This window comes from Selaginella moellendorffii, unplaced genomic scaffold, assembly GCF_000143415.4.
Source record: "Selaginella moellendorffii unplaced genomic scaffold, v1.0 SELMOscaffold_1, whole genome shotgun sequence".
Classification (NCBI taxonomy): Eukaryota; Viridiplantae; Streptophyta; class Lycopodiopsida; order Selaginellales; family Selaginellaceae; genus Selaginella; species Selaginella moellendorffii.
In genome coordinates, this window is record NW_003314262.1 from 148,516 (window position 1) to 175,808 (window position 27,293).

The 27,293-nt window shown below is 41.5% G+C and overlaps 3 protein-coding genes across 3 annotated transcripts; 1 reads left to right on the plus strand and 2 right to left on the minus strand.

The window, feature by feature from the left end:
* Nucleotides 1-2,008: 2,008 nt before the first annotated feature.
* On the minus strand, nucleotides 2,009-4,700 carry LOC9656536 (nucleobase-ascorbate transporter 2). Its single transcript, XM_002961779.2, has 14 exons — nucleotides 4,470-4,700; nucleotides 4,286-4,383; nucleotides 3,986-4,162; nucleotides 3,794-3,894; nucleotides 3,624-3,699; nucleotides 3,503-3,562; nucleotides 3,253-3,440; nucleotides 3,107-3,203; nucleotides 2,950-3,036; nucleotides 2,836-2,894; nucleotides 2,687-2,778; nucleotides 2,547-2,624; nucleotides 2,321-2,481; nucleotides 2,009-2,258 (listed from the first exon to the last, which is right to left on the minus strand). The coding sequence occupies exons 1-14, from the start codon at nucleotides 4,561-4,563 to the stop codon at nucleotides 2,046-2,048; spliced, it is 1,581 nt and encodes a 526-aa protein (XP_002961825.1). The 5' UTR covers nucleotides 4,564-4,700; the 3' UTR covers nucleotides 2,009-2,045.
* A 4,119-nt stretch (nucleotides 4,701-8,819) lies between these two features.
* On the minus strand, nucleotides 8,820-11,078 carry LOC9629156 (G-type lectin S-receptor-like serine/threonine-protein kinase At1g34300). Its single transcript, XM_002961780.1, has one exon. It carries the CDS (start codon nucleotides 11,076-11,078, stop codon nucleotides 8,820-8,822), a length of 2,259 nt encoding a protein of 752 aa, XP_002961826.1.
* A 12,912-nt stretch (nucleotides 11,079-23,990) lies between these two features.
* Nucleotides 23,991-26,797, plus strand: LOC9629157 (G-type lectin S-receptor-like serine/threonine-protein kinase At1g34300). Its single transcript, XM_024687020.1, has 2 exons — nucleotides 23,991-24,165; nucleotides 24,363-26,797. The coding sequence occupies exons 1-2, from the start codon at nucleotides 23,991-23,993 to the stop codon at nucleotides 26,795-26,797; spliced, it is 2,610 nt and encodes an 869-aa protein (XP_024542788.1).
* Nucleotides 26,798-27,293: the final 496 nt, after the last annotated feature.

Consider the following 27,293-nt stretch of genomic DNA (forward strand, 5'->3'; position numbering starts at 1 on the left):
GATGATAAAGGATTGAGATTGGTGAGGGTGAGTGGGGTGATTGCCCTTTGAGAGACAATATATAACAGGAAGAAGAAGAAGCACGTCATCAGCAAAGCCAATCTAAGCTAAGCACCCTCCCACCATCTTGGCCAAACCCACTTCTATGTCCAAACTCTCTTTCTTTCCTTCTCCTGATAATTGTATATCATCCTAATGACATTGATGGTAACATGATCAACATGGGCCATGCCCCTGAAGATGAGTGCACTACTACTTGTTGGGACCAGTGCTGATTGATCGGAATGTATATTGTGGACATTCTATTGGGCATGGGGTACTTCATTGGTCATTGGCTCAAGATTGTCATCAAACACCAAAGATAGTGGTCTCTGCAAACCCATCTTGATGCTTCTACCAACTACATTGAGACTAATTTGAAGAGAAATATAATCCACCCTTTTATTGCCTATGCATTTTCAATAGGGCATCCCCCTGAGCCACTTAGGAACTGCCCCAAAAGACCAAGCACAGGCATTATATGGATCAATTTGGTGTCCCCACTGAACCTCAGAGGTTGCCGTAGGTGAATAGATGATGGATTTATACATGCACATTGACACTTTCTCCATCCGCGTACTGGGGAGCCCACCACAACATCACCCTAATCCTCCAAGCTGACAAGTTCTACCTGGTACATTGGGTGGTGTGTTTGGTGGGGGTTTCTGGGCACTAAGGGGGCTGAAAGGGGGAAGGGGTGGCATCATATAATGATTTGAATGCTTTGACTTAAATTAGATTTCAAGGCAATGCTAATTCAAGTATGCCTAAGTGGATGGTCCACCTCTTCTAGCTCTAGATTAATTTGTTCTTTAAACTTCAAGGCATTGACAACAACAAGCAAAAGTCTATACTTCAATTGAAGCTATGGAAGCAATAGAAGAGTTGTGGACCACATTTCACAAATTAAACAGGTACCTTTAGTGATTGGATTGCCAGACAAGCTTTATATTGCTTTATAGTATAATGTTTTAATATGAAATATACATATGTTTTCACAGTGTAGAATATGAACAGTACCATCCATTCATAGTCTAAACCCCAATTAATATACCATCCACCCCCTCTCTCTCTAAAATGTTAAGGTAAGGGGGAAACTTTTAACCTCTTGCTCCATGCACCCTGCTAGTGACATAGCATTGGACTTGGGGAAAAGGGGCAAACTTAGTGTCCCCCCCTGAAAATTTCTCCCAATGCCTGGAACCCAGTAGAATAAATTTATAAAATGGTGCCACATATAAAAATAGTAATCATTACTTATTAAAAAAAAAGAATTTAGAAAATTATATCAATGACATTACAGGGTTTGAAAAACTTTCTTCAATGGAACCACCCTAACAGTAGGGTGGGGGAAATTTTTCAAAGGAGGGAGCTTTTAACCCTTTGTTCTATACACTCTGCCAATGACATTGCACAGAAGGTAGGGAATTTAGTGTCCCCCCAAAATATTTCCTCATGCCTGGAATCTGATAGAACAAATTAATAAAATAATGACACATATAAAATGGCAATTTAATATTAATGACATTGCTTTTTTAAAAAGGGTTACATGTAACTTTAAAATTTTAGGAGGGTGGAAAGGAACCCTTCAAAAGGGGGAACTTTTAATCAGGAAATTTTAACCCCTTATTCAATGCACCTAGGGTCACAACCACAACCTTTGGACACAGGTCCCTTCACTCAGTTCCTTTGGCTTCTTTTACAGATGCTTTCCAAAGCTAGCCAACTATTCCTCTTCTGCTTTCTGCCTTGATCATGGCTTTGGCTTGTTAAATTGGATCCTCCACAAGTCTTCTGTTCTCATCGAGTTCTCGGCCCAATAAGGGCATTGAGGTTACCTATCTGCCTTTTGTTGTCATCACACACAGGAAAGGGCCAAAACCAAGGAACCTGCTTGGATACTCGTTAGAAGTACGTCACGTCCGAACACACCACCATGGAAACGAACTTTTCTCTTAAATGACCCGAGTCAAACAAAAACTAATCTTTAGATACAACTCTATTAGTCACACTGGAGGAAAGAACTTGTTGAGATTGAAAGGCAGCTTGTAAAACTCCTCGTTCCTCTTGTCAGCTCCAAAGGTCCGGAAGTTCTTCCACCAATTCGCTCCTCTATCCTTCTTTGTCACCTTAAGCTTGAGTGTGTTGTCGAGGACGACGCCAACGATCAGCGCAATCACTGGCCCGGACGAGAGAGTCACGTTCAATATATCGTTAAACTGCGCGACCAGACTCGGAGTTTAGTGCCTACGTAGTGATTCTCGAGAAGAAGCTAGCTTACCCAGTGTGATTTCGTGTGAACTGGGCCATGTCCAGCCGAGATTGTAAACTCTCGAATGTATTCCGGGACGGAGAAAGCCATGAACACGGAGAAGCCGAGAATGATCAAGTTGCGAGGTAAGTTGAGGTTTGTGAACTGGAGATACGAGACACCACTCGCAGCTAGGATAGAGAGAGGGTTAGAGGGTTTAGGGTTTAAGAGAGAGGGTTAAAGAAAGAAAATTCACCCAAGACTCCGAAGAGCACGCAGTAGATGCCAGCCACCATTGCCGCGGGGATCGATGCAAAGATACCACCGAATTTTCCTGGAAACAATTCACTTACTCGTTAGATCGTGAGTCTTCCAAACCTGAGAAGAAGTTCTTACCGAACAAGCTGAAAAAGATCATGAAGAAAGCTGCGACTTGGATGGTTCGTCGGCTTCCAACTCGAGTGATACCAACAAGCCCCGCATTCTCACTGCAAAAAGATCCCACCTTTACAGAACAGCAGCAAAAACGAGAAAAAAGAACTTACACAGAGATAGTCGGACCAGCTGCCGTTCCAAAGATACCATTTATGAAAATTCCAACACCCTGTGAATCGAAAAATTGATGGATCTTATGCAAAGTTTGATGTGGATCTACAAACCTGCCAGCCAATACCACGGCTCAGGACGTACGAGGGAGGTGGCGTAGCACCAGCGAGCCGCGCAATCCCATAAAACGATCCAGTCGACTTGGAAAGAAAAGAAAATAGCCGAGTGATCGACCGATCGAGTGGATTTCAAAAAAACAATAGAGCTTACTTCGACTAGTGACACAATGGCACCGGCAAGCATCCCAAACGCATGGCTCGCGTTGAAAGTTGGAGCTCCCCATTCCAGTGGGTATGGAACACGAATCCTACAAACAAGGAGAGAGTTTTAATCTTGTGACAGTTTCATGTTCATACCATGGAGAGGATCGAATGAGATTGGCCCGATCAGTCCGGCAGTGGATCTGTCCTAGCTCGCTCGAGTGCTTGTAAGCGCCAGTGATTGTGAGGAAGTGAGCGTAGGCCCAGGTGAGAGCCACAGCGATGACAATTGCAAAGCGCTCGAAGAATGGCATCTTCTTGCTCGCCTTGAGCGTCTTGAGATACTGAAAATGCAAGAAACAATCACACAAACTACTCGAGAGAAAATTACTTCTGCGTTAAATACCTGAGAGAACAGGAGTATGAGAAGAATCTGCGGGATCCCAATTTGGACGCACTTTCCAACCTGTGATCAAAGAAAGATTTTATCTTTTTCGCGCAAAGAAATTTTTTTTTTTATAAGTTACCCCTGGAAAGCCGAGCTGAAACATCCCAATGCCGACCATCAAGATCACGGGACCGATAGTGAGAGGACTCGTGTACCTGGGGACATGGAACAAAACAGAGAATGGATTTTCAAGGCCTAGTGTTCCAAGACAGGAAAAACAAAAACAAACGATCGAGTCTTAAACTATACCTTGAAAAAATACCCCAGAGTCCACTGAAGCCAAGGACTATCTGGAGAATGGAGGCACAGATGAGAGCTCCCTGGATGGCTTTCATCGAGTGAAGAAACCTCTGAGAAGAACGATGGAAAACAAAACAAAATACCACTTTCAGGGTCAGCTTTGGATCGAATCGCAGAAGAAAAAATGGATTTTTTTTGTACCTCGCGATCGTCTGTGATGGCTCGCAGCTTGGGAGAGTTGATGATGCTGAATATGGGGAGGATGTAAGCGTAGGAACCCCCCACAATGGCCGGAAGCCTAGTTCCAAGGAAGGACTGGATGAGCGTGTTGATGCCGCTCGCAAAGAGTAGTGTTTGAATCACTCGAGCCTTGTCCCTCTGAGAGGGAAAGAAGACATAACAAGAAGAGCAAGCAACCGATTTAGTTCTCTCTATCAGCGATCGAGAAGAAGAAGACTCTCAAACAAAGTTCAAGGTTTTCTAGAAAACAAGAAAACTTACATCGTTTCCCCCCATAGCGTAAACGAGAGGAGTCGTGACCAAAACCGTTGTTCCGACCATGGTAAGATAGTGCTGGAATCCGACAAGAATGGTCTCGGCTGCTCAAAAAAAAAAAAAACGAGACCAAGAAAGTCACACATAAGAAACCCACGATCGATCGATCGGAAAAACCGCAAGAACAAACCGAGAGGAGGGCTGTCATTGACACAGTAGTCAAGCTCGGGGAGCTGCTCTTGAACCAGGTGCTGGTAGTCATTTTTTCCCCCTCCTCCAGACATTTTGATCTTCTCCGTGATGAAACCACTCAATCGCTCGCTCGATCGCTCGATCGCTGCTCGCAGCTTTTTCCTTGCGGCAGAAGAAACAAAAACAAATCTATAGGGAACTCGCGTCTTCTGTCTTACCGTAACTAGTGGTACTGTTACATCGTAAGCCGGGTCGGCATTTCGTGGCGGAATGTCGAGACACAACGCGATCGACGGCCTGGATCTTTTGGTGGGGATATTCCGGGCTAGCGTTAGGGGTTTAAGTAATCATCAGCGAATTCTTTCAACGGTAACTTTCGACGCGAGCCAAAGATCGAGAAAATTAAAAGTAATGCCTCCTTGCATGGTTTTTACGGCGGCCAACTTTACCAAGATATGAATATCGGGCTCTGTGATGTCGATGAATCCCACTATTTATTTTGATGCATGTGAGCAGTAAACCATGACCACGAGAACATTCCACAACTTCATCTCATGATGTAGATTGATCATGAAATATAACAGTGACAAAATGTTACTTTCATCGACTGTCTGGCATCTGGACTTGTGCTCAAGGTTAGATCCTCAATAAGAAGTTTATTTCTTTTTGGATCTACACCTTACTACAGATGAGTTAGGGCTTTTAAACAAAGTAACGTGAAGAGGGCTGGGGTGTGGCTAAGTTACTTCAACTCAATAATTCTTCCCTAGGTTCTAACAATAGAGCCCCTCCAACTCGTACTCCAGAGGAGAAATCCTTGAGTACAGTGGATGTTTGGTGGAAATCCAGCACATTCTTCAACAATAGCACGTACAGCAGGTAGAGATTTTAGAAGAGATAAGATACCTTAGGACGCATGTTGTTGATTGTCCTCCATACCATCGTCTCTTTTGCAATCACTGCAAATTGAGTACACATGACAAATCATGCTGTTGGAAGTTACACCCTGAGCAACGCCTACAGCCTCAGCAAGTTCTCCAACAACCTTTAGTGGACAACTCCTCGATTGCAGCCAAGTCCAGCTATTGTCAGATTTTACAGGAACGTGCAATTGAAGCTCTGCCAGCTTTGGACAAAGGAAAGAAAATCGCTGGCATCTATGTGATTCTTCCAGCTGAGGACTTTACCCAGGTTGTCATCACTAGTTGAGCTCGAGAAAAGAAGGCTGTGCCTACACATGTTGTTTCAGATGATTTCTCTGGTCTGGATTCCCCACCATCACCTCAAGCAAGCTCGATGCCAACGGAAATTCAACTTCCATTCCCTCAACCACTTCCAGGTCAAGCACCTTTCCCAGGAGCAGCAGTGGAAATGCACTCGAGGAGATTTCCATGCCTTCTAGCAGCAGAATCTCACACTCAAGTTCCTTAAATATGTCACACACAAGCTCTGTGGTTTACGTTTGGATACTTCTCTCGGGGATTTGCAAGGCCCATCACCTCAGTGGCATTTCATCACTTCAGTCTTCGCCTCAGAGACAGCCCATGAAGGTCGTCCTAAGTCCCGGCAAAGTCCTGGAGCTTTTCTCATTCCTGTCACTTATCAAGGGCATATGGCAGGGACTGCATTGGTAGACTGCGGTTCTGGAAATAACATGATGTCCCTCACGGTCATGCATGCACTGCGATTAGAGCTTACAGAGCACAGCATCCCCATCATGCTTAAGAAATTTTCCCAACACCTTGTCATCCCCAAGGGCATTTGCAAAGATGTTGAGACCTTGGTCGATTTCTTGGTGGTAAACTACAAGACACCACTTTCTTTCGATAAAACAAACGATAAAAGCTAAAACATCGGAGGTACAATTAATCCTTGGATGAAGCTGCATCCATGCTCAAACAGATTGACACAAGGGATTGTTCTCCATTTTGGATGGCATTCATCATGCCACCTTCTCCAATCAGAAAGGCTCCCTCGTGTCATCACCAGTGGTTTCTTCCCTTGCAGCTGCTCACAGCACTCCATAGTTAATAGATTCCTTTCTAGTGGTCTTTCCAGAGCTCCTACAAGATGCTTCTCTCCCTGGGATCCATATTCTCCACTGTACTTCCAACAGGACGCTCCCTCGGAACTTGTTTGTCAAGCTCAACACTCAGTCACTCTTGACAACACCACAAATGCCATTTCCCCAGTGGCGACACAAAGTGGCAACGAGACCCCTAGCACCAGCTCCACCTACACTAATGATCTTCCTTCAGTTGCTATCGCTTTGGAGGCTGCTCAGCTCGCAATCCCAGTTCCTTTGCCGCCGTCACCTTTCTCAGTGACACCTCTCATTGCTGACTCCCAAGGCCAGGAGAGCATTGTTAATTCCTCATCTCTTTTTGAGAGCCCTCCAGAACTCTTTACAGCTTACTTCAACGGTGCATGGTCATCGAGCAGGAATTGGAGTGACAAATAGCAAACTGTGGCTCAGCTCTCCACAACACTTCCAGCAACTTCAGCCAACGAGGCAGAGTATTTGTCCATGATCTCTGCCATGGAGCTTGCCTCACAACATGGAATCTGCCACGTCCAATGCACAGGAGACTGTCAGCTTGTCATCCGGCAACTTAATGGCGAGTATCATGTCCACAAAACCAATATTCGTGACCTGCGGCAGTGAGCTATTGATCTCCAATCCCTCTTTGACACTGTCACTTTTCTGAGCATCGCACACACCAGGAATTTCTGGGCGGATAAACTTTCTCATGAAGCGATCAAGGTGATGGATGAACGAGTTCCTACAACGGCCACGGAGCCACCACTGGATATGTTTGATGCTGACAACACATCCCTGACCCTAGATGATCGTTGCAAGCAGGCCTTCCTCTCGGACGACTCAGATCCAGTCTTCATGAGTGTTCCACTGCATATGAAAACCAGCTCTTGGAGCTTCTTTGTTCTTTCAAAGATGCATTTGTGTGGGACTACTCCCACCTCCATGGAGGTCATTTGCCATGAGATCAAGCTCTTTGACAATGTTGTCCCACTTTGCCAAGGCATACGAAATTTTAACACAGCATTGTTGCCATCAATTAAGGAGGAACTCATGAAACTTTTACATGTGGGAGTCAAGAGATTGGGTGTCCTGAAGAGATATGCGGAAGCTATGATGGACAAGGACTCGAAGGATAGTCAAATATAATGTCATAGCTATATATACATGATCAAGAGACACACCTCTAGCTTACACCTGTGAAGTGGCATTACTGCCACCTAAGATCATGTCATAAAGAGTGTATACCTCAACATGTCCAACATGGTTTTGGTGTGGAAAGTTAATGGCAAGCTGTGGATTTGCATAGATTTCCAACATTTCATGGCATTTGCCTTTCACGACTTGCTGGGTGATTCATTGTGGGTCTACATGGACCATCTTTGCATAGCGTCAACCTCTTTTGAGGAGCATTTGCAGCACTTGGAGCTTGCCAGCATCATTGCTTCACTCTTAACCCAGACAAGTGTAAGTTTGCTGTCACCAAGGGCCACCTCTTAGGCTTTGATATCTTGTAGTCCCTCACATGGCACAACGCAAAGAAATTCTGGAGTTTTCGCCCCTGACTACAGTCAAGCAGCTGCACTGTTTTCTTGGGATTCTTTTGACGTTTTATCCAAGGCTACGCCTCAATTTTTTGACCTCTGGTGATGCTATTACGCTTTCGTGTGGGGAGCTCCTCAACAACATGCATTCAACAAGCTTCAAGAGGCTCTTCACCATGAGCTTGGCAGGAACGTCATGAGTGACAAGACTGTCCAGGTCAAAGTCCGCGGTGTCTACAAAGTTCACTGCATGAGAAATGTTATCACATTGAAGTTGACATGAAAAAGGATATGAGCTCCAGAGAGTATATGACAAAAACACTCCAAAGTGTGCTGGTGATGGTGATTCATGTTGACACATACAAATGCCGAAAGCCTCCTTGCCAACAATGACAAAGATCTCAAAAGGATTTCCTCGATTTGGGGCACACATCACTGGTGCAAGGTGAAGTTGCCATGTACTTGGAAGCTGGTTGTGCTCCTGACAATTTCTCCCTGGACTAGCAACGCACGGCGATCAAGGCTCGAGATTACTGCTTGGTCGGTGGAACTCTCTATCGATAGACATGCAAGATCTATTGAAATCGGGGGGAATTCCTAAGTCATGTTCTTTGGCACCCTAATAGATGGACTGAACAGGGTTGGCATTTTTTAGTCTACTTTGGCCCAATGCATATAGTAATCATAATTTTCCAAAACAAATAATAGTAGAATAGAGGTTTACCATTTCAAAAAAGATAAAGAACTAATAATGATACCACGTCTATTATCGTCCATTTGTCAGAGAACCAACAGAAGGATCCAAAGCTATTTCGGAGGATAAATTTGGAGACAATGGTTCAGGAACTTGTACAGTATCTTCCATCATTTGCACCACTTTCCCCATTGATGGCCTTGCATTTGCATCATGCTGAATGCACCATAATGCAACTTTGAGCAGCCTCTTGAACTGCACCAAATCCACTTCCTCCCTCACTAGCTTCTTGTCAACGATACTTTCCAGATCTCCTGCTTGATACATGTTGTAAGCCCAGTCCGAGAGACACCAGCGGTTGTTTTCTGAGTTTATGGCAGATATTGTCATGAGGTACTTCTCCCTGCCGCTTATAATCTCGAGCAACACCATTCCAAAGCTGTAGACATCCGCCTTGGTTGTGATTGGAAGGTCGCTGATCCATTCAGGTGCAAGATATCCCCTGGTCCCACGCACAGTTGTCACACTCAATGCCCTCTCCCGTTTCATCAGCTTGGCTAAACCAAAATCCGCTACCTTTGGAATAAAGCTCTCATCAAGCAGGATGTTTTGAGGCTTTATGTCGCAGTGGAGAATGCATTCCTGACATTCGTCATGAAGATATGTTATCCCTCTTGCAATCCCCAAAGCAATGTTGAATCGGCTGGCCCAGCCGCAAAAGTGCTCTGTATCATTCAAAAAAAGTAGCTTCTCCAGTGAACTATTAGGCATGTACTCATAAACCAGGAGCTTTCGATTGTCCTCGTAGCAATACCCCAGCAAGCGGACGAGGTTGATGTGGTGAATCTTGCCGAGGGTCTTCACCTCGGCTTGGAACTGTTTATCGGCTTGCATGGCCATTTCCAGCTCCTTGACTGCAACAAGAGTGCCATTTGGAAGCCGCCCCTTGTAGACTGTCCCAAATCCTCCCGATCCAAGCCTGTCATAAAAGTTGTCTGTGAAATTTTGCAGCTGCTGATACGTGAATATTGCAGGCCCACTGCCAAAATCGAGATCCATCATGTTGTTACGTGCTCTAGCGCTTATGATCCAGCAGAGCCCCATAAAACAAGTAACCAAGAGGAAAACCATCAACACAAGTGTTGTGATGAAGAGCGCAATGCGAGGACCATCTCTGAAAAATGGCCGATGGAGCACCAGCCACTGGAAACCAGGAACGACGGTGGCATTTGCGTTTGTCACGTATACGTTTGCATCCGGACTTTGTCCTGGATCTTTGGCAGAAACTTTCAAGAAGAAAACGTTGTCCACGTCCACAGACTGCTTGCCATTGAACAGACCCGAGGGATCTAAGCCCTTGAGCCAGCATATTCCAGCGCCACCCATCTGGAAAGCAGCTCCGAGACACTCGCACTCCCTGAGGCATCTTTGGATACAATCCTCCTGGGATGACGGATTTGGCAGCGGGTGGCTATTGTAGTCATTGTATTGGAAGTCCGTGCGTACAAGTTGGATCATCTTGAAGTTTCTTGGATCTGTTGAGTTTTGGCCTGTTGGACACTTGGTCAACGGAGTATTGTAAACACAATCCTGTGACGGATCGGAAGCATTTGTGGGGTGAAATCCCGGAGGACAGATGCAAGTTGCAGTCGGCCGGTATGTGCAAATCCCAAAGCGCCCGCATTTCCCAAAGATGTCACACTCGAGAAGAACAGCTTGCCAAGTTATGAGCCATCTGTTCTTGATCTCATCAAGAGTGTAGATTCTCAAGTTGCCATCATCGTCCAGGGTCAGCCTTCGGGTTAGACCAATTTCAGGATAATCAAGCGCATACCTCTGTGCCGTGTCATATACTTTGTCAGGATTTTTCCAGGAGCTGCCGTTCCCATCAAAGAAAGAAAGCATCCCGCTAGTGCTGAAGTTGAGACGAGGAGGACTGACCGCAGAATCGGAATGATTGTCATTCGCGATCTTCCAGTATGGTTCAAGCCAATATCCCTGGGAGTAGAGCGCAACTCTACTCACATCCATTCGAAGGTCATATTTTCGGTTACTGGAGACAAGCCGGGTGTTTCCAATGAGCTGCTGATAAGGAAGAAGGGTGTCCGTGGGGCGCTCAAATGACTGCCAAACAGGCACTCCGTTGCTCGTTAGAAGCTGTAAGTTGCCATTCTCCTGAAGCAAAGCTTTTGTAACTGCGAGAGTTGACGTAGAAGTTCCCCAGATAATTCCAGCAGCGTTGGAGGTGAGAACTAATCGACCATCGGTCTGGAAAACGAGCTGGTCGCCTTTGATAAGCCCGATTGGAAAACCTCCCGTGTCATTGGACATTGCGCTCCAGACGACTGTGCATTTTGGTGTACCATATCGAGAAACTATAGAGGGGAGATGTGGGATTGAGATGGCCGAATCCTGCAGAAAAGGTAGCGTTGGGAGACGTAATCCATGTCTGAGGGTCTTCGCCTCTCACAATTATGGTTGTGCCTGGACTTCCACCATCAGCTGCCACCGAAGTTAAAATGACATAGCACAAGCAACAGAACAGGAGAATTCTAAAAGCGAGAAACATTAAGAGCATCTGTTATTTTCTAAATGAACTATAAGGTGTAGTATACCAAGTGATGCTTACATCTTTTTTATAGTTGGGAGTGTCTTGTAGCCACTTGTTGTGTTTTACTTCAGTATCTTTCGTACTATACTGGTCTTCCATGGCCACAACTTTGAATGTTTCTCGCTGACTGCATGCTTGACTCTGACTCTGACGTTGACCTGGACTGACGAGTTGGTGCACGAGCCTTTAAATTTCCTCAATACGTGATTCCCAGGTAATGACAAAAGTTGTTCTTGAGCTACTGCAATAGAGATGGCCTGCATCTCAGCTGGAGGCGCTTTGCTGTCAACATTGACAGGCTCAAAGACTTTCAATCTAGCAATATGGTACCAGAACAAACTGTGGCAACGGAGCAAAATAAAAACGGAGAATTTATTCATATCAGTGGGAACGCACAGCTTCAGCTCAGGGGTGAGAACGGACTCATTGTCACTGATGATGCAAGTGTGATTGTGTGGCAAACAAATCAAATTGGGGCTGTTGCTCTAAAGGTTCTTTCCTTCTGGAGACTGGCAACTTGGTGGTTCGTTGGGAGGACAAGGAGTTTTCATGGCAGAGTTTTCCTGAGGAACAATAACAAGAAGCTTCAAATTCCTCAAAGATACTGGCACATAGCATATCCACTTTGCGAACGTGCCATAGAGATGAAATTGGGGACCAAGTCAACATACAGTGCCAGATTGACAGGTCTTTACATTTTCCAGCAGTTCTCAACTTGAGTTCTGATGGAGTTTTATTGTTTTATGACACAACTGGATCAAGTCTGCCACTGAAAATTCTCACAAATATGCTCTGGATTATGGAATCTCAAATGTTTTGAAGACAGCAGGTAGCAGCGCCCAGACAGCAGCCCACAGGATGTTGCTATGAACTTAGGACTTGGACAAGTGGCAGTTACTGTTAGACAAGTGGGAAGCCGAACTATGGGACTTGGAGTTCCCTGCTTGGAGTGCTGGAGTTTGGACCATGGAAGATGGATACTGAACAAACCTCTTCTACAAAGGCATTAGGTTAGTTATTAATTCTCTTTCTGTCCTGGGATTGAAACATAAAGACAAGAACACCATTGAGGACCAACAAGGGATGTAATAGCTCACTCAAGAATTCTATCAGACCATTTATACGGCTTAGCCATGGACCCCAATCTGGGAAAGCACAGTAGAAGAGGTTATAGTGACTCTCAACCCCACAGGGTCCCCCAATGAGTGGCAAGAGTTTTTGAAGGTAAACTCTTATGTTGAAGGTGATGTTGTGATTATGAATGAGACAAAGTCAAGTTTCTTTTTATTTTAGACTAAATGTAATTAATTAGTAGGGGATTAACAATAATCCTATAATTGTTTGTGTGTGACATATTTAAGGAACTTGAGCGTGAGATTCTGCTGCTAGAAGGCATGGAAATCTCCTGGAGTGCATTTCCACTGCTGCTCCTGGGAAAGGTGCTTGACCTGGAAGTGGTTGAGGGAATGGAAGTTGAATTTCCGTTGGCATCGAGCTTGCTTGAGGTGATGGTGGGGGATCCAGGCCAGAGAAATCATCTGAAACAACATGTGTAGGCACAGCCTTCTTTTCTCGAGCTCAAGTAGTGATGACAACCTGGGTAAAGTCCTCAGCTGGAAGAATCACATAGATGCCAGCGATTTTCTTTCCTTTGTCCAAAGCTGGCAGAGCTTCAATTGCACGTTCCTGTAAAATCTGACAATAGCTGGACTTGGCTGCAATTAAGGAGTTGTCCACCAAAGGTTGCTGGAGAACTTGCTGAGGCTGTAGGCGTTGCTCAGGGTGTAACTTCCAACAGCGTGATTTGTTATGTGTACTCAATTTGCAGTCATTGCAAAAGAGACGATGGTATGGAGGACAATCAACAACATCCATCCTAGGTATCTTAGCTCTTCTAAAATCTCTACCTACTGTGCTTGCTATTGTTGGACAATGTAATATTGTTGAATTTCCACCAATGTGACATCAAGGATTTCTCCTCAAGTAGCTTTATTGTTAGAACTTAGGGAAGAATTACCTAAGTTGAAGTAACCTGTCTAAAATCCTTGGTAAAAATAAATATATAGATTAATATTAATATAACAATCCTGCCCCCAACTAAAGTTGTTGTCAGCCATCACTTCTCGGGACTTTAGCTATGTTTTTTATTCTTCAGTTTAAAACATCTTAGACACTCTTTGAATGAAATTAAAAATATCAAAAGAAAGGTAGGCTATATGACCAATCAATAGTAACTACCTCATTATTAAAGATTCCACCATGCACTCAAAGTGCTGAAGCCAGTTTATCTATATTTGCCCAAAGTATAAGATCAATAAATGGACAATATTAAAGTCATAGATAAAGATATCTTAGAGATATCGAATTATCAGTGAATAAAGCTTATATAAGAATCCAAAAGTATTCAAAGTAAATTATCATGATAGGAACTATTGAGATCATGATAGTTTAAAGAGTAAGGATTAACCATCGAACAATATCAACAAAACTCATTGATAAAGCTTAACTACCAAATATTACATATAGCATGCTAAACAATTCATGAAAGACAACTCAAAGAATACAAAATATCATCAATTAGCAAGCAAAATGCTCGCGAATGAATATCCAAATTTATTAGATCAACCCTAACAACAATTAATAGAATAGAATGAATGTCGCAAGGGTGAACAAACATTTGTTCATGCTAATAATTACACTAATTAATTGAATAGATCCCAGTTAACAATACTAAATAACCAAAGTTGCTCAAGAAAGCATCAACAATATTTTATCGATATCTCAAACTTAAGAGACCAATCTAAAGTAAACTACAAAGAATGTGAAAAGCCAAAAGCCATCAAAAAAACTAACTATTATAAAATATCATTATTCATCCCATCAATAGAAAGATGCATAATCATCATTGAAAAAATAATCCACCATCTCAAAAAATGCCAAATCATTCACCACTAACAATAACCAAACAAAACTTTAGAAAAAACAATCAAGTATCTTAAGATGATAGTCAATCATCATTAATAATTGCTAAATGCAAATACTAACTTCAACATCAAAGCTAATGAGTGAAAATACCTTTCATAACAACTCTTAATAAATGGAACAATAAACATAAAATTCAAAAAACCAAAAGCTTAAAGAAGTCTACAGTTAAGTTTTATTTAATAATGATCACAAGTTTCAGATCAACTAATTTCAATACTAAAGAAAAAATCATGGTATAACCCATAATATCCTTCTCAAAATATCCATAAGCTAAACTTTATAATGCAAAAACTAATAAAAAGCATGTCTACATTAATCCAAAAGTTAAGTATAATGAAGTTATACTCAATAAGTGGTCATCAAATGATCCTCCATGAATCCATCTTCTATAATAAAATGTAACTCACTTCATAATAAACACAAGAAAAATCATTAATGATCGATATATCCTTAATTCAAATCTAACAAGGAACTAACAAATTAAATATCAACCACTAATTCTTCTGCTTATAGCGTTAATATAGTTTATGATTAAATCATTTTTTAAGGAAAAGCTAAAGCTCAACCCTTACTAAATAATTTCATCTAGAATATAGCTAACTTAATTTGTCACTCAATTCATTTGAACGTCAATATAATTGTTAACTAATGAATGCCAATAATACAAAGCTATAGCCAAACCATCAACACTATCTGCATCAAGACTAATGAAACTCAATATTAATTCTATAGAGAAACATTTTATTTCACTCCAATTTCAACTTCAATAATGTTAGTGACAACATATCACTTCAATGTTATCAACACCAAAACAAAGTTAAAAGAAAGTAAAAGTGAATCATCATTTGAAACTCTTTAGCAACCAAGGTAAATAAAGTCAAAGATACATTATTTAATATTTGAGACCAATTCTTTTAGTTATAGATAACACTTTATCAAAGAGTAAATCACCATGTCCAAAACTCAAAGAAATTTAACACCATAGACTAAACACAACCAAATGATACTAATAGAGGTAAAATTGATATATAAATATGGAAAACCATACAAGTTTAATAACACAATCCTTTATAAAACCATCAGGTAAAGCAAGCCCATCGCTACTAAATTATCATCAAGCAAAGAAAAATATTATCAATCCATAACAAAGTCTACAAGTAATCATTAGTTGCAAGACAACTAACAATCACTCTCATCTCATCTTCATAAGATATAAACACTAAATTCATGTCATTAAACCACATACTTGTCCAATATAAAGTAACCCTCTAATACAAGTACAAACAAAATGATGATTCAAATCCAATCAAATAGCAATTATCTCACTAATATGTCTAGCCAACAACTTTAAGTATATCTAAAGAAGCTAGCTACACATAATTAACACTCAACCAAAACTAAAGTGAAAACTATGAGATGGACTTATATGGTACATAATATTTTAATAGACAAACCTATAGTATAGGTACTAACATTTCAACCACAAACAATAAAGTTGGACATTATTATCCTTAGTTAAAGAGCAGAGTCACCAAGATTAAATCAAGATTAATGAAAGCTCACTACTCTTATAGAGTTCAACAAAATGCAAAGTATAACTTGCCACCAAGTATAATGTTACAAAAAAAAGCACAAGAGTCAACTTTCTACACCAACTCATTTGTCTAAACCCTAAAAGTTATTTTCCCTTTTGGACCACATATAAATTACCTACTCAAGTTTAAGCTAAGGAACGTCAACTTTAACCAATTTGCAATGGTTCACAAAAATGAAATGGTTTTTGGGTAAAATGATCAATAAATCAATCATTGAAAAAATCTAAGAAAATTTATGAAAAAAAATTTCATCCTAGAAAAAGAATAACATTTAGTCTAGGAATGTAAATTCTCAAGACTCCACCAACTTCCTCCTACCTACAACTTATAAAAAAGGTTATAATATTTATTTGCTATAGCTTGTCAGTGGATCAGTTAGCATTTAAAATAAATTGTTAGATAGAGAAAGTGAGTAGTTGAGACATTGGTATTGTTAACACTTCTATTAGTGAAAGTGGCATTGTCATGATGAATGATGAGGAGTTGTCTTTTGAGCTTGATTTTTTGTCATTTTCTTTATTAGTGTTTTGGCTCTATACTGAATCTTGAAGGTGATTAATATAGATATCCAAAGATGTGGTCTTTATGATCAAATTTTAGGTATTTATTTGCATTTGTAGATGTTATTGTCGGATGTTAGTTATATGGGTATGATGTTTGATATTTAAGTATATTATTGGATCATGAGAGCTCTCAAGGAAATAAGGTACTAATATAAGTTTACCATAAAATGGATCACTATTGAAAATTTAGTTAAAGTTATTACAATATTACTTCTTACAAGTACACTAACTTCTCCATTAACCACTTTGGGGTTAATCATCATTTGTCCAAACAACTTCGGAAATATATTACTTAAAATCATATAATAAAGAAATCACAATGACTTGATCATCAATCAAGCAATACCATAAACAACACTTATGTCACTATTACAAATATTTATGTAAGTATTAGATGCCAACTTAATTTGATAAAAGGCAATACAAATGCCATATCCTATCGATAAAGATTTATAACACCTAACACTATTAACTTTTGTTCACAACAAAAACAAGCTTATGCCACTTTTTTCTGACTAAACTTAAAATTAATCCAATACCAAATTACTCAAGAAGTAATAGCAAAGTTCCTTGAAAAAGAATTGAACATTATAATCCAAGCCTTCCAATAGCAAGCTTAAGAAAAATGGTTTAGCATCTCATTATTATCCATCCCACGACTCATTGTTTGTAAGAACATTACAATCAACATATATTAAAGTATGAAGTTTTGATTGCATGATGCAAATACGAATAATAAAATCACACCTTGTTGTAAACCATCTCTCCAAGAAGAAAAAATGATTTACTTGTTTGATCCTTTGTCCCTAATGACCCTTTTTTAGACTCAATTTCATCAAATTTTAAACTTGCATTCACATTGCCTTCAGTTCAATCCAAGAAAAGTTATGAGAGAGTACAATAATAACTACTTGAACCAATAGACTAATCCTTACAGTCTTGATTGATCCATTTATAATCATGCCTAGGTAGGATCCACTAGTGTCATGTTAAATAGCTATAGACTAGTCTATTTGCCACTTATAACAAACTTAGAAGATGTTTAATTTTACTCACAATAAAACAATTTATAGTAAACACCAATAGACTAACATTAATCCTGTCAACTCAAAGTGTAACCTGAAATTATTAATGTGCCTCACTCACGACCCCAAACGTAAACGGAATATTTCACATCCATCTTATGAGCCCAAGCGAAAACTCACATAATATGGTACAAAAAGGTAATCAAAATCTATACCTAAGGAACGAATATGGAATGATAGCACCCAAATATATACCCACTCGAATCATTATTTTCATTTTTGTATGCTAAGACTCATCCTTTGATACCAAATGTGATACATGTGGTTTTCACCCTTTACCTTATGGTGATTTACCATAGGATAACCACAAAGCATAACTTAAACTCTTGGCCACGTGTCCAAGGGTAGTGAAGTGGAACTCAAGTTTCAAGATTTTGGGCCACTAAATGAAAGGATGGAGCTAAACTCCCAAGCATGCAGCCAGGGAGTAAAAGAATTAAAACATAGAGTGATTTTTGAGTGTTTAGCCCAAGTGAAAGGATAGGATTATAGAGTAATATAAGAATAATCCTAGAACATTTAGCATCATAATGCCAAAACCAACATGCAAAATGGAGCCAAATGGAGTCTATTGTTATTTTAATATACTGGTGGCTTAATGCAAGGATATGGGTATTCCATTAGTTAGTATAGTATAGAGCTTGGGTCTAAACCCAAACCAAACGTAGAACAAAGACAGACACACAAGTAGGAGCTAAACTATGCTTTACGTTGGTTAGCTATACCTTATCTACCCACTATTTCTACTATACATTTAGAACCCCCCCCCTGCTCTCTTGAGGAATGCATGCTTTGGGCTTTCATCTCAATCCCAAGAGTTATGTAGGCAACTAAACAACTAAAGGGAACGACTTAAGAGATAATCCATAAAGATTCAAATATAGAGGGAAATGGTTATGAACAAGAGTGCATCCTATTTTTCAATTAAGGGTTTTAGGATATTTAGTGCTAAGTGTCATTAGGTTTGAATAATACTAAGCTAAATGACTTTTTGGGAAGTTCAATTTAAGAGCTTCCATTTGGTATCAAAGATGTTTCAAGTTCTACTTTATTGATTGGTTAGGGAATCACACCATATGTTAAGATTGATATCTAGTAGGTCTAATTTACCTTTGGCTAACCTCGTCCCAAGAGTTAGAGTGTCAAGAAAACGAGATTCTCAAGAGAGTTGTACCTCTTAACTTCGATTCACGAGGGCATGAACTTGCAAAGAAGTGTGGTGGATTATAAGTAATCAAAGGGAATGACTCAAAAGATGATTTATAAGAGTTCAAAGATAAAAGAAAAAAGGCCCATAAACAAGAGTACAACCCCTTTTTCAATCAGTTAAAAGTTTTAAGATACTTTGGGTTAAACATTATTGGGTTTGAATAGTACTAGGCTAAGTAATCCTAGGAAGTCCAATTCAAGAGTTTACAAGCTAGTCTTTAGAACAATCGCAAAATTTATTAAATATGAAATGACACTAGATTGCGAATTTAAATGTGGGAACAACACCATCATGTTCATAACAATCTCTACACTCCATAGATATGCCCAACTAGTAAATCTAAACACTTTCTATAAATAACCAATAGGACCAAACAAGACTAGCATATGGGAAATGATAGCGAGAGTGTCTTGGCAAATAGAGTAAATTATTATTTAATGAGTATTAAGGGATTGAGGGATTCAACTCAATATTATAAGGGTTCCCAACACTAACAAGTGCAAACCAATATATAAGTGTAAATAACTAATATTTCTATTCTACTTTAGTTACTTAACCACACCTTCGACCACTTGAAAGAGTCTCACTCACAACCTTCATAAGTCTTATTCCTAACTTAGGGACTTTATAGCCTCATGAATGACCTCTATGCCACTTTGTTTTCACACTTAGTCTAAGTGCTCCATATGTCCAATCCTAATATAAACATCAAAAAATACTATTAACATATCAACTTATTATGTTAATGCCATATCCATTCACCTTTGTTTAATTAGTAGTCCAAAACCACCCATACCATAAACCAATCTCCCATGGACTAGGCCATCTATCCATGAGTGGTCATCCCTTGACCACACTTTAGCACTTTTAAAATGTCCAGAGATATGAGGAACACTCTTCTCTAATATTCTTTCTTTTGCCCCATAAAGTTTTACTTTGGTCATGGTAGTGCTTGCCAACATTGCCATTGAGTCAAGGTTTGAAGGCTTGACCACTAAGTCCCATTGACCTCTAGGACTTCCTCATCACGTGACTATGTTTTTGGTCATTATGCAAAAGGATTATTTTTCTTCTTTTCCACAATCTAGAACTTTAGAATGACATTTCAAAACATTGTAGCTCTACACGAACTTTATAGATACTCTCCCCATTTTCCACCCTTAAGTGCCCTAGCTATATGGTTAAAACGAAGTTTCGTTGAGCCATACCAGGTATCCAAGTAGATAGTGCCATCCACATTTAGATTGGGAGCATCAACCATTTGATCTCCCAGAAGTGTTAAAAATGGCTCTTGAACACTGTGAGACACAAATCCCTAAGCCCCAAAGTGGAGCCAAAAGGGTGCCACGTGGTAGTGGCTGAAGTGGAAGCCAAACGAGCGTAACACATTTAGACTAAAAGCTCCGTCTTGAGGAGTCCAAGATGGAGTTCAAGATGGAGTTCGAGATGGAGTTCGAGATGGACCAAGATGGAGTTCGAGATGGGATCCGAGATGGATCCGAGATGGACTGAGATGGAGTCCGAGATGGAGCCCGAGATGGATCTGAGATGGAGTCCGAGATGGACCCAAGATGGAGTTTGAGATGGACCGAGATGGAGTCCGAGATGGACCCAAGATGGAGTCCGAGATGGAGTCTGAGATGGACCCGAGATGGAGTCCGAGATGGACCCAAGAAAGTCTGAGATGGACCAAGATGGAGTCCGAGATGGACCCGAGATGGAATCCGAGATGGAGTCCGAGAAGGACCTGAGATAGAGTCTGAAGTCGAGACTGAGACCGAGATTGAGACTGAGACCGAGACCGGGACCGAGACCGAGACCGAGACTAAGGCTGAGGCCGAGATTGAGCCCAAGCTCGAGTCCGAGTCTGAGTCCAAGTCCAAGTTCGAGTTTGAGAGGGTGAAAGCCCAAAGCATTTGTCTCCCAGACCTTGGGGGCTTTGGTGAGTTCCAAAAGTATAGTAGGGGGAGGACTCCAGTGGGGCCAGTTTGGCCAGGAAAGGTCAGTTTGGCCTAGGAAGGTTGTACCCAAATGTTGGGTGATGGGATAACCACTAAGAGGTCCAAGGCTAGAATGAATACAGACTGTCAAGTGGGGTAGCTTGGTGAAGTGTTCAAGAGCCAACTTTAGTTCCCTTGGGAGATCAAATGGTCAATGCTCCCAGTCCAAGTGTGGGTGGCATTACCTACTTGGATACCTGGCATGGCTCAACAGAACCTCTCTCTAAGCCCATAGTTAGAGCACCAAAAGGTGGAAGGTGGGGAGAGTACCTATGAGGCTTGCATAAAGCCACGGTGTTCCAAAATGTTATTCAAAAGTCCTAGACTATGGAAAGGAAGAGGAGTGGTCCTTTGGTGTAGTGACCAATGATACAGTCATGTGGTGAAGAAGTCCTAGAAGACAGTGGGACTTAGTGGTTGGGCCTATGGGCCCTGTCCCAGTGGTAGTATTGGCGAATACAGCCATGGGCAGAAAAGGGTCTTGGTGGGGACTATAAATGGATATTAGGGAAGGTTATTCCCCATGTCTATGGGCATTTTAAAGATGCTAAGGAGTGGATCTTGGACGTTCACTCCTGGACAGATAGCCCAGTCCTTGAGAGACGAGACAGTGATGCAGGTGGTGTTGGACCACTGGTGTGACCAAGGTGAAGGGGCATGGCCTTAACATAATAAGTTAGTATGTCAATGGTACCTTGGGGTGTCGGTCTTGGGACCGGGCACGTAGAGCACTTCAACTAAGTGCAAGGGATGAGTGGCATGGATGCCATTCTTAGGGCTAGCAAGTCCTAAATCCTGAATTGAACTTAAGGAGGTTGTGAATGAGACTCCTCTAAGTGGTTGGAGGTGTGGTTAAGTGACTAAAGTAGAATGGAAAAATTAGTCACTTACAAACACTTGTTAGGCCTAAGTTGACATATTACCATTCCACCTACATCAGAGGTGGCAACAATTGGGGCCAAATCATCATTAGTGATGCTTAACCAAGGAGAGGGTACAACAGCCATATGATTACTCAGATATACAATTATTCCACTTTAGGAGGATAACTAAAATATGGGTATTGACTCAAGATGGTACTAACTATTGGATAGAAAGGGGCTTATGGAACACTAGTAAACCCAGGCTCATGCATTGCCTCAAAGGACCAATAAGTAGGAGGAACATACCATGCCTATACCCATTCTAGCCATTTTGATTTTGGGGTGGTGATTGCATCTCAATTGGTGACTACTCCTTTGATGACCTGATAGGTTACACTTGTTAGGCCTAGTACTCCCTTGCCACTATACCACCCTTTGCACCATCACATTTGAACTGATGAGGTTGAGCTAAGATTTAAGTGATAATTTATATTTACAATTATTAATGTATTTTGTAAAATATATATGAATAATTTGTTATGTGTTATATGTAGCAATGTTTGTTTAGTATTAATTTATGAATCCAATTGATCAATCAGAAGTTGATAATTATAAACATGTTTATCATGTATAAGCACAAAATTAATCTTATTCCATACCAACTAGTAGATGGTAGAATAAACTAGAATATACTAGAAAGTATTTAAGAAAGTTTCTAAATTATTAAAATCTAAAACTATCAAAGAATATTGTAAGTATATCCACTACCCCTTATAGGTTTTGCTTACCTTTGTCATGACATTGGTGTTACCATTTGCACATATTTTCTCTAGGGCCATATTACCTTGGACTCCATTTATATGAGGTTTGTTTAGCTTTACAAGACTGTCGTCTGTGGTTGGGTCACGAGGAGAATGACACAAACCACACAAATATTTTAAGGATATTCCTGTGGGTAATGTCTTAAGGGTTTGGAAGGTTCACTCCTGGTATTATTTGAAAAAGTAGGTATCTTTAGGTTTTGTGGAGAAGATGAGTTGACACCAAGAAACCACTATTGTCTAAGGACTCAGTGTTAATTGTTACTATAGCTATCTAAAAGTTCATCCACCTTGGCACTAGTTTTAATAGCAATGCTGATATTACTCATCACACCACCCATTTACTTTTGCTTTTTATTTCCCACCAAAGTTTTTTTGTATTTTGTCTCTCATAATTGATATAATGAACTCTCATGATCAAAAGTCACAACTATAGGATTATTGTTAATCCCCCACTAATTAATCACATTTAGTCTAAAATAAAAAGAAACTTGACTTTGTCTCATTCATAAGCACAACATAATGTCCACCTTCAACATAAGAGTCTACCTTCAAAAACTCTTGCCACTCATTGGGGGACCCTGTGGGGTTGAAAGTCACTATAACCTCTTCTACTGTGCTTTCCCAGATTGGGGTCCATGGCTAAGCCGTATAAATGGTCTGATAGAATTCTTGAGTGAGCTATTACATCCCTTGTTGGTCCTCAATGGTGTTCTTGTCTTTATGTTTCAATCCCAGGACAGAAAGAGAATTAATAACTAACCTAATGCCTTTGTAGAAGAGGTTTGTTCAGTATCCATCTTCCATGGTCCAAACTCCAGCACTCCAAGCAGGGAACTCCAAGTCCCATAGTTCGGCTTCCCACTTGTCTAACAGTAACTGCCACTTGTCCAAGTCCTAAGTTCATAGCAACATCCTGTGGGCTGCTGTCTGGGCGCTGCTACCTGCTGTCTTCAAAACATTTGAGATTCCATAATCCAGAGCATATTTGTGAGAATTTTCAGTGGCAGACTTGATCCAGTTGTGTCATAAAACAATAAAACTCCATCAGAACTCAAGTTGAGAACTGCTGGAAAATGTAAAGACCTGTCAATCTGGCACTGTATGTTGACTTGGTCCCCGATTTCATCTCTATGGCACGTTCGCAAAGTGGATATGCTATGTGCCAGTATCTTTGAGGAATTTGAAGCTTCTTGTTATTGTTCCTCAGGAAAACTCTGCCATGAAAACTCCTTGTCCTCCCAACGAACCACCAAGTTGCCAGTCTCCAGAAGGAAAGAACCTTTAGAGCAACAGCCCCAATTTGATTTGTTTGCCACACAATCACACTTGCATCATCAGTGACAATGAGTCCGTTCTCACCCCTGAGCTGAAGCTGTGCGTTCCCACTGATATGAATAAATTCTCCGTTTTTATTTTGCTCCGTTGCCACAGTTTGTTCTGGTACCATATTGCTAGATTGAAAGTCTTTGAGCCTGTCAATGTTGACAGCAAAGCGCCTCCAGCTGAGATGCAGGCCATCTCTATTGCAGTAGCTCAAGAACAACTTTTGTCATTACCTGGGAATCACGTATTGAGGAAATTTAAAGGCTCGTGCACCAACTCGTCAGTCCAGGTCAACGTCAGAGTCAGAGTCAAGCATGCAGTCAGCGAGAAACATTCAAAGTTGTGGCCATGGAAGACCAGTATAGTACGAAAGATACTGAAGTAAAACACAACAAGTGGCTACAAGACACTCCCAACTATAAAAAAGATGTAAGCATCACTTGGTATACTACACCTTATAGTTCATTTAGAAAATAACAGATGCTCTTAATGTTTCTCGCTTTTAGAATTCTCCTGTTCTGTTGCTTGTGCTATGTCATTTTAACTTCGGTGGCAGCTGATGGTGGAAGTCCAGGCACAACCATAATTGTGAGAGGCGAAGACCCTCAGACATGGATTACGTCTCCCAACGCTACCTTTTCTGCAGGATTCGGCCATCTCAATCCCACATCTCCCCTCTATAGTTTCTCGATATGGTACACCAAAATGCCCAACACAGTCGTCTGGAGCGCAATGTCCAATGACACGGGAGGTTTTCCAATCGGGCTTATCAAAGGCGACCAGCTCGTTTTCCAGACCGATGGTCGATTAGTTCTCACCTCCAACGCTGCTGGAATTATCTGGGGAACTTCTACGTCAACTCTCGCAGTTACAAAAGCTTTGCTTCAGGAGAATGGCAACTTACAGCTTCTAACGAGCAACGGAGTGCCTGTTTGGCAGTCATTTGAGCGCCCCACGGACACCCTTCTTCCTTATCAGCAGCTCATTGGAAACACCCGGCTTGTCTCCAGTAACCGAAAATATGACCTTCGAATGGATGTGAGTAGAGTTGCGCTCTACTCCCAGGGATATTGGCTTGAACCATACTGGAAGATCGCGAATGACAATCATTCCGATTCTGCGGTCAGTCCTCCTCGTCTCAACTTCAGCACTAGCGGGATGCTTTCTTTCTTTGATGGGAACGGCAGCTCCTGGAAAAATCCTGACAAAGTATATGACACGGCACAGAGGTATGCGCTTGATTATCCTGAAATTGGTCTAACCCGAAGGCTGACCCTGGACGATGATGGCAACTTGAGAATCTACACTCTTGATGAGATCAAGAACAGATGGCTCATAACTTGGCAAGCTGTTCTTCTCGAGTGTGACATCTTTGGGAAATGCGGGCGCTTTGGGATTTGCACATACCGGCCGACTGCAACTTGCATCTGTCCTCCGGGATTTCACCCCACAAATGCTTCCGATCCGTCACAGGATTGTGTTTACAATACTCCGTTGACCAAGTGTCCAACAGGCCAAAACTCAACAGATCCAAGAAACTTCAAGATGATCCAACTTGTACGCACGGACTTCCAATACAATGACTACAATAGCCACCCGCTGCCAAATCCGTCATCCCAGGAGGATTGTATCCAAAGATGCCTCAGGGAGTGCGAGTGTCTCGGAGCTGCTTTCCAGATGGGTGGCGCTGGAATATGCTGGCTCAAGGGCTTAGATCCCTCGGGTCTGTTCAATGGCAAGCAGTCTGTGGACGTGGACAACGTTTTCTTCTTGAAAGTTTCTGCCAAAGATCCAGGACAAAGTCCGGATGCAAACGTATACGTGACAAACGCAAATGCCACCGTCGTTCCTGGTTTCCAGTGGCTGGTGCTCCATCGGCCATTTTTCAGAGATGGTCCTCGCATTGCGCTCTTCATCACAACACTTGTGTTGATGGTTTTCCTCTTGGTTACTTGTTTTATGGGGCTCTGCTGGATCATAAGCGCTAGAGCACGTAACAACATGATGGATCTCGATTTTGGCAGTGGGCCTGCAATATTCACGTATCAGCAGCTGCAAAATTTCACAGACAACTTTTATGACAGGCTTGGATCGGGAGGATTTGGGACAGTCTACAAGGGGCGGCTTCCAAATGGCACTCTTGTTGCAGTCAAGGAGCTGGAAATGGCCATGCAAGCCGATAAACAGTTCCAAGCCGAGGTGAAGACCCTCGGCAAGATTCACCACATCAACCTCGTCCGCTTGCTGGGGTATTGCTACGAGGACAATCGAAAGCTCCTGGTTTATGAGTACATGCCTAATAGTTCACTGGAGAAGCTACTTTTTTTGAATGATACAGAGCACTTTTGCGGCTGGGCCAGCCGATTCAACATTGCTTTGGGGATTGCAAGAGGGATAACATATCTTCATGACGAATGTCAGGAATGCATTCTCCACTGCGACATAAAGCCTCAAAACATCCTGCTTGATGAGAGCTTTATTCCAAAGGTAGCGGATTTTGGTTTAGCCAAGCTGATGAAACGGGAGAGGGCATTGAGTGTGACAACTGTGCGTGGGACCAGGGGATATCTTGCACCTGAATGGATCAGCGACCTTCCAATCACAACCAAGGCGGATGTCTACAGCTTTGGAATGGTGTTGCTCGAGATTATAAGCGGCAGGGAGAAGTACCTCATGACAATATCTGCCATAAACTCAGAAAACAACCGCTGGTGTCTCTCGGACTGGGCTTACAACATGTATCAAGCAGGAGATCTGGAAAGTATCGTTGACAAGAAGCTAGTGAGGGAGGAAGTGGATTTGGTGCAGTTCAAGAGGCTGCTCAAAGTTGCATTATGGTGCATTCAGCATGATGCAAATGCAAGGCCATCAATGGGGAAAGTGGTGCAAATGATGGAAGATACTGTACAAGTTCCTGAACCATTGTCTCCAAATTTATCCTCCGAAATAGCTTTGGATCCTTCTGTTGGTTCTCTGACAAATGGACGATAATAGACGTGGTATCATTATTAGTTCTTTATCTTTTTTGAAATGGTAAACCTCTATTCTACTATTATTTGTTTTGGAAAATTATGATTGCTATATGCATTGGGCCAAAGTAGACTAAAAAATGCCAACCCTGTTTATTCTAAGAAATCAATTCAGTCCATCTATTAGGGTGCCAAAGAACATGACTTAGGAATTCCCCCTGATTTCAATAGATCTTGCATGTCTATCGATAGAGAGTTCCACCGACCAAGCAGTAATCTCGAGCCTTGATCGCCGTGCTTTGCTGGTCCAGGGAGAAATTGTCAGGAGCACAACCAGCCTCCAAGTACTTGGCAACTTCACCTTGCCCCAGTGATGTGTGCTCCAAATCGAGGAAATCCTTTTGAGATCTTTGTCATTGTTGGCAAGGAGGCTTTGGCATTTGTATGTGTCAACGTGAATCACCAGCACACATTGGAGTGTTTTCGTCATATACTCTCTGGAGCCCATATCCTTTTTC